Source organism: Drosophila ananassae, chromosome 2L, assembly GCF_017639315.1.
Source record: "Drosophila ananassae strain 14024-0371.13 chromosome 2L, ASM1763931v2, whole genome shotgun sequence".
Lineage (NCBI taxonomy): Eukaryota > Metazoa > Arthropoda > Insecta > Diptera > Drosophilidae > Drosophila > Drosophila ananassae.
The window spans coordinates 19,290,025-19,300,866 of record NC_057927.1 but is presented as its reverse complement, the minus strand read 5'-3'; the positions used below and the strand labels follow the sequence as shown (position 1 = coordinate 19,300,866).

At 46.6% G+C, this 10,842-nt stretch overlaps 1 protein-coding gene across 1 annotated transcript; it reads left to right on the top strand.

Moving 5' to 3' along the window:
* The first annotated feature begins 2 nt into the window (after window positions 1–2).
* LOC6499098 (RNA exonuclease 1 homolog) lies at window positions 3–3,625 on the top strand. The gene is made up of 6 exons (XM_001955270.4): window positions 3–250; window positions 311–1,759; window positions 1,818–2,337; window positions 2,400–2,993; window positions 3,053–3,312; window positions 3,382–3,625. The coding sequence occupies exons 1-6, from the start codon at window positions 133–135 to the stop codon at window positions 3,459–3,461; spliced, it is 3,021 nt and encodes a 1,006-aa protein (XP_001955306.1). The 5' UTR covers window positions 3–132; the 3' UTR covers window positions 3,462–3,625.
* The last annotated feature ends 7,217 nt before the right edge of the window (window positions 3,626–10,842 follow it).

Genomic DNA, 10,842 nt, shown 5'->3' with positions numbered 1-10,842 from the left:
GTGTGAAGCAGTCTGGCCACTCCGCCAAGCAGATGATTGTGACAGATGAAATGAGTGAGAGCGAGGGGGCAAATTTCGAGAACAGAAGGCATTCGGGACGCTTATAGTTTAGAATCCCAGAATTTCGCCCAAATGCTGCCCTCTACGGGACTTTTTAAGGACTTTCTTTGTCCGTACTACGATGGCAATGAGTCCGGCGATACCACATCCTGCCGACGGCCGTTCTGTCATTTCAAGCACGCTCGGAAAGGTGAGGGCTTGCCTTGAACCGACTTCAGTAACTTTTTTTTTTACAACTTCCGGTTTGCAGACGATTTAGATGCCGTTCCGCCCACACAGCCGGCTCCGGCACCGGTGTACAAGCCGGCGCCCAAGCTTCTCTCTCTTCCACTGCCGCTTGTACCGCTTATAGGGCCCAAGAAAAAATCAAAGCTCGAGTACCATCCAGAGAAGCCGGGGCTGAATGCCTCACCGGCAAAGAAGAAAGAGGAGACAACCGTGGACAGTGCGCCGAGATATGTTCCCTCTCAGCCTTCCCTAATAAATGGTGCTGTTGGTGGGAATTGGCACGATGCACTCGAAAATGAGGAGGATGAGCAAATGGAGATTGTAATTAACCATGAGGACCACCTGGATACAATTGAGGATGAGGACACTGGCGAGGAAGAATTGGATGGAAAGAAAGTACCAGAAGATCAGGAGGAGAAGCCAAAGAGTACAACAGAGACCAAGTCCAGCAAGGAGCAGGACAGAATCAAGGAAAAAGATGCTTCCAGGGAGAGGGATAAGGAACTCAAGCATGACATTAAAATGGACAGGGAGGAAAAAGACAAGGAGAGGGAAAAGTCTAAGGACAAGGACAAACAGAAGATAAAGGATGAGAAAAAAGACTCTGAGAAGGACAAGGAGAGGCGCAAGTCGTCCCACAAGGACAAAGATCGTTCGAAGGATCGCCACAGCTCTAGTTCCAGTTCCTCCAGGCACAGGACAACCAGCTCATCCTCTTCAAATAGAAAGTCCTCAAGTAGCGACAAGCACCGCGAGGAGAAAACCAAAAGCAGCAGCAGTAGCAGCAGCAGCAAGCATAAGAGTAGCTCCAGCTCATTCTCATCCAAGAGCCGTCATCACAGCTCCAGCTCAGTGTCGAAAAGCTCCTCCAGCTCCCACTCCAAATCGAAAAGCACGTCGTCATCCGGCAAGAGTTCCGGCTCATCGAAAAGTGAACCAGAGGCAGATAAAGAAGCAGAAAGTGCTATTGCTCCGGATGATGAAATGAATGACATGGACTTTGACTTTGAAATCGACACCTCGGAGGGGGAGATAGTTCGTCAGTGTGAAATGATCTTTGACGAGCTGGAAAATAAGTTTGCACAAAAATCGGACGTTGTCGGAGAAATGACACCGGATAGCTCTCGCAAGCGAAAGGCTCCTTCCCCGGACATCGATGTTTACACCGAAGCAGCCACAGCAGCCATCCAAAAGCGTCGCGTCGCTCACGACAATGCGGACAAAAACAAGCCACAAGTATTACCAGCTGCCGTGGGGAAGCCAAACCACATCCGCAACGCTATGCAGGCTATCTTTGAGCGCCGAGCCGAGCTACGGCGTCAGGAAAAGTTGCGCGCTGAGGCCGCTGCCGAGCAGCTGCGTCAGGCCCAAGAGCGGGTACGTCTGGCGCAGGAGGAACTGCGCAAGGCGCAGGTAAACACACTCACGCCACTCATCTCAAGAAGCGCCCTGACTCCGCCAGTACGTTCAGGTAAGAAATATTTGCAGCTTTTGTAAAATGGAATCTTATATCCGTGTTTATTTTTCAGCTCGCAGCATAGCACCCGTGTCGAACATAGTGGCCATAGCACGGGCCAAGAAGAAGATCGAAGAGTTACAAGCTGAGAAGAAACCCGCCTTCACTCCGGCTCAGTCATTTAAGGGCACTGGTAGAGTGGCTCACAAGCCGACAGCAGCCCTAGATAAAGTAGCTCCGGCAGCCAACGAAACTCAAGCTGAGAAGCCGACCATTCTGGAGGCACAAAGTTCTAAGATATCCTACAATATAAGAATGCAGTATTATGAGATGATGGTGAAGCATTGCACTGTCATCTACCCCCAGCTGGTGGATGCCTGGGAGAGAGCGCAGGTGGAGGAACTGGCCGTCTTTAAAAAGTGTAACACTCCAGCTATCTACAAGAATAGCTGCATGCTGGCGATCAATAAGCTGCGCAAGGAGGCCATTGAAGCGGGTAATCGTCCCAGCGCGGCCAACAAGACGGTGTCGCACGAGATGATGCTGGGCGGCAAGCGAGCACTCACCACCTCTTGGAGCGTGGAAAAAAAGGAGTAAGTTTTTATGTCAAACAGTCAAATGCTATAAACTCTAATTTCATCGTAACTGTTTTCAGCAAACTTGGCTCATTAAGCAACAGTGAGCCCTTCGATGCCCTAGCAGGCGATAAAGCGTACGAAATGGTTTATGGATTGCGATTAACGGAGGAGCAGCTGGTGGATAATGGCTATCCACGTCCTGGCATCAAACGAGGAACGGCTGTCATTCGTGCTTGTCGTCCCAATAGGCGTCCAAACGAACGGGAGCGTTATTGCTCTCGTTGCGGAAAGGTTTTCAGCCTGGATATATACGAGCATAGCGGCGTCGACATGTGCAACTATCATCCAAAGAGCACTGGCTATCGAAGGGGCTTCGCAGACAACCAGCACCGCTGCTGCCAACAACCCGCGGGCACTCCGGGCTGCACTTACGCCAACTACCATGTGAGCGATTATTACGACCCCGAAAGGCTCACTTGTTTTGTGAAGACAATCGAGCGGGGCGAAGACTTTGTTCCTACCAAAAAGGACATATTTGCCTTGGATTGTGAAATGTGCTACACAACACATGGAATAGAGCTGACACGGGTCACAGTGGTGGACATTAATGGACGCAACGTTTATGACGCTTTAGTCAAACCGGACAATCAAATTGTGGATTACAACACCACGTAACTAGAAGTTGGATTTCAATGATTGCATTTATTCTAAGCAACCTCTATTCTTTCAGTTACTCGGGCATTACGGAGGCCATGCTGTCGAAGGAGACTCGAACGTTGCGTGACGTTCAGGCCGTGTTGATGTCGATGTTTCATGCCAAGACTGTATTGGTGGGCCACAGTCTTGAGAGCGATCTGAAGGCCCTCAAGCTTATTCACGAAGTGGTGGTGGACACCTCGGTTCTATTTCCTCATAAGATGGGCCCTCCCAAAAAGCGGGCCCTTAAAACGCTTTGCATTGAGAATCTGAAGCGTATTATACAGGAGAACGGTAAGGGATATACATTCTAAAGTATATTTAAACCGCATTTATGCCACCTTTAAAATTGGTTCATTACAGAGGCTGGTCATGACAGTGCCGAGGACGCCGAGGTGTGCATTCAGCTCATCAAGTACTATTTGCGAAATAAGATTAGTTGAGCTGGCAAAAGAGAAACTCCTAGCAGCCGTCAGTTCAAAAGCATTACTTACATCTGTAATTATGTATACCATGCCCATACCAGAATCAAAGCGTTAGCATTAGTACATATTTTATTAATTCAATATAAAGTTGTAATAAAATCAACAAGACTTCTAATTGTAAAGATATCGGTTTTGGCGCTGCGGCGGTCTATGCATTACCTCACAGGCCCTCCAGATGCGGAAAAACTCCTGTTCCAGGCGCTTCGAGATCTTTGGTGAACTGGTGATGAGAAGGTCATCGCAGCTCTTGGCATGGGACACCCAGTTTAGCGAGCCACTCATGCTGACCGAAATGACTGGATCGGATTGGTGCAGATCCTTCTGGGCCTGGTATCCGTCAATAATACAGAATTTGTGGTGCATCATCATTTCCCGGGTGGTGGGAATGCGTGGTGGCGGTACCTTTCGCACCAGCATATAATGGGCGTACTTGTCTATCATTTTAATAAAGTTCTTCTCGCAGAGGATTCGGATGCGAACTCCCCGTTCGCTGGCCTTCCGCATGGCCTCGCCGATGGGCTCGGAACTCATTGCATAAATCGCCAGATCTATGGAGTACACGGCCCTTTCGATGTGCTCTATGATGCGACTCACATGATTGTTGAAACAGTAGCTGGCGTCGCACCTGAAGGTCAGATCCTGGTGTGGTCCCCAGCAGCTCCGCAGTCCTTGGCAGGTCACGAACACCACATCATTGACCTGGCGGCTGCGTCGATCGTCTCCCCACTCCGCAACGAGACTCCGATAGTGGTCGGTGATTTCCCGAGGCGAGCAGAAGCAAAGTTTTATAAATTTCACCAGGTAGTACAGCATGGCTAATAATCCGCAGTCCTTACCGCAAGAGGTGAAAAAATAGAATGACGTGAAAATTGGGAAAGTGACAGGTGCAAATGTCAAACACTATAAAGTATTGAGAAGTGAAATTTATCACTAATTTTATGTCAATGTCAACTAATACAACACTAATCCTTAATCGTTAATTTTAAAAGTCAGACCGGAAATGAAATGATTTGTAAGCCACCTAAGAGTATGCAACGTATTTTTCAAATCTTAAACTGTCCAATGTTTTCCTCTATTTGTTGCCTTGGTCATTTTTCCCTCTGTTTTTATCCTATCCGAATTCCGGACTACCGATAACAATTCAATGAAAAGCAATTGGAAAGTTTTGTAAAGTTTTTTACCTGCCACCGCGTTGCAAACTGTAATTGCAAGTTTCGTGCTTGACGTACATCACAGAATATACGTCGTGGTCGGTGGCTTCTCCTCCGTGTTTTATCCTCCGCCCTCTGTTGCTGCTGCCGTGTTGTTGCTGCTATTATTTAAATGTAATTTTAATCAGATTGCGGCGATACTTTATATTTTTCAATTACAACCCCGACACTCGTCTACTGGCCGTGGGCAACATCTGGCTGTTCGCTTCTTGCTGCTCGACGGAGCGGCATGATTTTTCAATTTTAACGTTTTTTAATTTTCTGTTTTCGGAATCGGCAAAAGTTTGGCTTATTCAACCGGGCTAAAAGAATGGCGTCGAAAGTTTCTGCCACTTAATTTGGAATAATTGTTGCCGCCAGGCAGGATGCTTATGGAACGGCAGCGAAGGATGGCCCATACCCAAGAAATGGCTTGGGCTGATGGCTACACGTGTTTATCTATTGAGCTGGCACAACACACATCCTAACGAAAAGTAAATAATATTAGTGGTACTCGGCAATGACAATGTGCATATGTGACCCGGTACCGGGCCCAGGGAAGAAGACCCAACGACCACAGGAGCGCACACAAACAAGGATGCGGAAGTGCTGCTTAAGGCTTAGCCAAAGGACAGGATCACAAACAATGAAAGAAGCACAGATAGAAAAATACGATAATCTATACCTGTTACTATACCTATAGAATGTATATTATATATCATACTAAAAATATATTCTTAAATCTATTCAGGAATCTGTCATCTTAATCTTACATTTTTCAGATTTATAGAAAAGGGTTTATCCTTTGTTTATTGTTAACCCTCTTTTTCTCGCCGTGCTGAATCAGAAGAAGCCGCAGTCGGCATGAGTGGAGCCAGTGGGCAAAACAAACACTGAGCCAAATACAAACACAAATAAAAAGCCAAAAACCAGAGGGTGGTGCGGTGGTGCGTGGGTGTTTCGCTCCAGTGGTGCTGCTTGACTTGTCGCACATTCTTGTTGTAATTGTTGTTTTTGTAGTTGTAGGACTAGGTCCCAGACCCCGGCCCAGTCGGAAGTTTACTTAAGACCGTCGAAATAGAGGCATTAAGATCTTTACAGTTAATCCCTTGAGTAAATGCTGTGTGGTCGCGACGACAGCATTGTGGTGCGTGTGTGGGTGTGGGTGTGGGTGTGATGGTGTAGGCCTTTTCTCCTCCATATGTGTCCTGCTACCTTGCCTAGTTGTAGTTAAGCCATTAAAAAAAGGCTTAAAAGCTTGAGCCGAGCATTTCGTAGCCTCGGAGCTTACATATTGGTCCTGATGCTCCTGCTGCTCCTGCTCCAGTATGAATATTTCATACTGCCTGATGACATGTATGGCGGTTAAGTGCTTTAAACATTTAGCTTAATGCCCGGGTCTTTTAATTTGCTTTCGCACGGAGGCAGTGTAGGCTTTGTCACGTATTTAACCAAATTGCGCATACGACTCGTAGGCCTGATGCAGAAATGTGCTTAAGTTAAAGCTTCTAGGATGAAAATTGTTACAGAAATGTATATTTATATTTATTCATATATTTTTTGTTAACATTTTATTTATACTTTGATTTTTTTGTTAACATTCCAGGCTAAGCCGGCAGCGCATCTGGTCTGAGTAAAAACCTTTTTACAACTTTTCCACAGAAAAAAATCAAGAAAATTCCAACCAATCCGCCCACCCTTCCCAATCTAAATAAGGTGGTTTCTAAGGACTTCGGGCGGTGGAAAAAAATAAGAAAAGCTGAAAAAGCAGTGCCGGGGGCCAAGCGCCAGAGCCAGATGAAGGCAAAGCTGGCGGTAAACGCAAAATAAAGTCATCACAAACATATTAGCAGCTAAAAACACCTGAGCAAATAGATTTATATGCACGATAAAGCACAGAGTAATTTCCCCTAGATCCTGTCAACCACCACCCACCAAAAGCCAGTCGCCCACCACGCCTACTTGCCTGTTGCCTAAGCCGCAAAGTAGCTGGAAAGCACAAGATAACATCACTTTATTGTAAGAAAGTTAAAACACAAAAATGCAAGCCAGTAGTCCCAGCTGCGGGCGTATGTGTCTGTGTGTGTGGGTGTGTGTGTGTTACGAGTGGCACTAAAAAAATACCCCCAAAATGGAGCAGCTATATGTGGCAAGTAGCAAGTAGCCAGAGTTCTGGCTACGAAACAACAAAGCCAAAGCCGTGGCGTAAAACTTCCCAATGCCGTTTGCCGCTGTTTTACGAGCCATTTCCGTTTGGGAGGCTGCTCTTCCTTCCGCCTAGGTGTGAAATTATAAAATTTGTAGCATAATTCTAGGCCACGTTGCGAATACATAGTTCACATGGGTCGCCCATCACCCCCGCCACGACACGGCACGGCACCGCCACATTCCTACACTCATTCGTATTCGCAATCGCAGTTGTATGTAGTTCTAGTTACGATCCCGCGACTCTGGCAAAGTCGGCCAGTTTATGACTCCGGGCAAGTGCACGTCAGGACACACACGTAGCGCTTTTATTTCGTACTTAGCAGGACATTTTCGTGCACTTGCCCGGAGTGGAATTACTCCCATCAGGGGACGGAGACCGGCGAATCAAGGACGAACTTGGCTGGCCCACGGATAAGATATGTCCCGAAATTAATAGAACTTTAATTCTTTTTCGACTGTTTTCCGTGTCGAGACCGGCATTGAAGATGTTTCATTCGAAAGCGATTTCCCCAATGACTGCCCTTGAGAGCATGTGAGATTTCGTTTGGCGGAAATGGTCGGAAGTATATATTTTTAGCTCCTTTTTTTGTTGGAGAGCGATAAGGATCGTAGATGGCCGACCCAGGCCATTAGCAGAATGCTTGACAAATAATTAGGGCAAAAACTATTAAGTTGTCGCACACTCTCGCACCATTCCAGCACGGGCACACATGACTGATGACGTCCAGTGAAGGATGGAGGCCAGGACTCAAATTGACAGTGCTCAACATGCCAGTCAAGTTGGCGACCAAAGTTCAGGCAAAAACGGCAAAGATTTGTCGCGAACGGCAACTAAAAAAGTTAATTGCAGTTAATGACGACATTAATCACAGGAAAATGAAGCCGGGCGCAGTGACAATAAGCACAAAGCGACAAATGAAGAGCCAACTTGAAGCGTCCGCTGCCGAGGCTTATGCACTTAGAGAAAACATAACTTACTTAAAATTCACTTGCAATAACTTGCAATCGTCTTTGGTAGAACCCTTCTAGAAAGGTCAATCCTACAACTATGAAATTATTATTATTTTGTGCAGTGTCATCGATGCTGACACTGTTCCTGCTGCTGATGCTGCTTGTTGCAAGCAAGTCCAGCAGGCAGGCGTCTATTAACACCGATCCCCAGGACTTGGCTGGCAGGACTTGCCCCATCTCCGGCTGGCCGCCCGACCGCCGGCAAGACAATGGAAAAGTTGCGTCAGCTCGAGAGCTCCAGGGAGCGCAACAAGCGACAACAGGAAGTGAGCGCGTAGTAGGAAAAGCAATTTTACTGCGAGTTTCCTCAAGACAAATAAGTCTGCTGGATCAAAAAGGACTTTCAGACATGGCACAATAGAAATGAATTATAAGCGACAGGGAGGGGTCGATGGAGTGGGTGCCGGAGTATATGGGTTGGCAGTGTCAGCGATAATAATGAAGTAGCATGACTGATGATGCTGCCTTAGTGCAGCCAGGAAAAGAACAACTTCGAAGCAAGGTCCATTGCGATTAGGCGGCAATAAAGGCAGCGACAAGCCAGTAAAATGTTTTCCATTGTTTTCCCGTTCTCGCCGCCTTTGTTTTCCCTCCAGCTTTTGTATATTTATAGCTTTTGTTTTTTTGCTATATTTTTTGCCCTCTCCTGGGTTATATGAAAATCAAAGTGGCTGCTGCGTTTATATAATGAAAATGAGCTCGACAAACGCTATCATAGTTGGCATTAATTAAGCGAGATTCTTAACGAACTTTCATTGATTGTGAGGACATTGAGATGGCAGGTATTATCAGGCTATAAGGGAGGAATCCTGGCCCCACCTGGTCAGGAAAATGAGCTGCACGTCCCCGGACACTTGACGCACGACCGCACAATTGCTGTGATGTGCAGCCGATTCTTTCTGCTTCCCTTCCCTCAGCTGGATCTGGATCGAAGGTGTCAAAACAAAGGAGTCTCTGGAATTTATGCAACATGAGCATCTATAACTTATCCAATTAAAACTCAATAAACGCCGCCTGCCAGAGAGCCTTGGCAAATAGATGAAGATGCCTGCCATGCCAGGAAGGCAGGCAGTGGCATTTGCCAAGTCCGCAGAGTGCACTGTGAGAAACACTCCCTTTATCTAAATTTATGGGAGCTGATGCCTAAATAGTCTAAATTAAATATAGTTTTCTGCCAGTCTTATCTAGATGAATATGAATAACTACTTTTCAATTGATTTAAATCATTTCGCATGAAATAAATTAATATTAATTTATCACCTCTTTGTTTCTGTGGAGAAACCGAACTTCGGTTCAATAGCATCCATCCCCTATCTGGCTTAACACAGCGATTACAAGTGCCTTCAGCTTGTAATCCACTTTCGGAAATGCACCGCACACACACAGGGAGCAGGGAGCCGGAGCGGGGAGCAGCCCTTCTGAAGGATGTCCTGCCTCCAGGAGCTCCGGGAGTGACAGACACAAATTGAAGATGACAAAATGTCTAAACAAATGAGTGGGAGTTCAGCTATGCCAGTGTGAATGTGTTAGTCAGTGTGTGTGTACGGTGTGTGCGGTGGGCGTGGCATCGAGCATATCTAGCGGAATAATCAATAAATTACACACCTGTCTGGCCACAGCAAATTTATATATCTCCCGCATTGGCAGAGTTATGGTCATGACTTGGGGGAAGGAATGGAGGGAGCAGAAAAAGCTAGATAAGACAGGCAGGAGGAGTGCATAGAAATATTTTTCACAGAGATTCCACCGAACGTCGGCGGCATTCCGCAGGTGCCGTCTCCGCAGGATGCCAAGGAAGAGCGGACCTCCGTTTTGTCCTTTCCCGTTGGATAGCTTCGTCCGAGTCAAAGTCCCTATGCAGGAAGGTGGTAGTGAGAAATTTACAAGTCTTTCCTGCACTTGGAAAATTACTAAAATTCAAAAGGACATTTGGGATTATAAGGATTGTTCAAGACATTGGAATATGTTTCAATATATTTTATAGACGAATTTAAGGTACACCTATTTTGTTCATATACTCATTTATATATTAATTTATTTTTTGAAGTGCATTCTATCAGGATTAAAATTAAGTTTTTTTGGCAGTGCAGCTATTTCGCTTGAGCCTTAATATTTCACGCTAGCTGGGTTTTCGATTGTGTTTGGCTCGGACTTGCCGTGGGCTTACCTCTGTACTTGTCTGGTAATTGCTCTGCCCGAGGGCTCCCGACATTCCGAAGGGTCTATGGGCAGGAGCTCTGGCAGCAGCAAGAGCAGGAGTAGTGCCAGGAGTTCGAGCTGGACTCCAGGCCTCTTGGCACTGAGTGAGTATTTGTGCGTGCCATTCTGACAGGCAGCAATGCGAGGCGGCACTGAATTTTTGATTTATGTGCCTTACTTATGCTTTTACTTAGTTGTCTGCGGCAAGTTCCGTATCGCTCCTTTTTCACAAACCGGCCCCCTCCGGCCGGCCCTTCCGTAATTCCCCACTCCGGGTATTATGGACGGGCCACCAAATTGATGCTAAGTGCTTGGGTGCGCGTGCAAAATGGGTTGCCCGAAGGAGTCGGGAGTCGGGAGCCAGGAGTCGGGCTGCTCCCACACGAGACTTTCACACACAATTCGGAGGAGCAGCATACTCTTTAGTTGGACAACGCTCAAATACACTCACACACCCAAACACATTTACGCATATTAAATACCATCCTTGGAGAGTCATCAGCATTCCTCGAGCGGTTTTTATTTCCGTTTTCATTAGTTGCTTTTTACACAAGCGACACTCACACAAGGACACGCGTAATAGCATTAATGTCTCGTTTACTTCTTCCCAGGACTCTCACTGCAATGGCCATGTGTTTGAGTATGAGTGGGTGGATGCGGATGTGGAGGTGTGTGTGTACTTGTGTCCTATGTCAATGGCAGCCATTTCTATGTTTGCTCACGTATTCAGC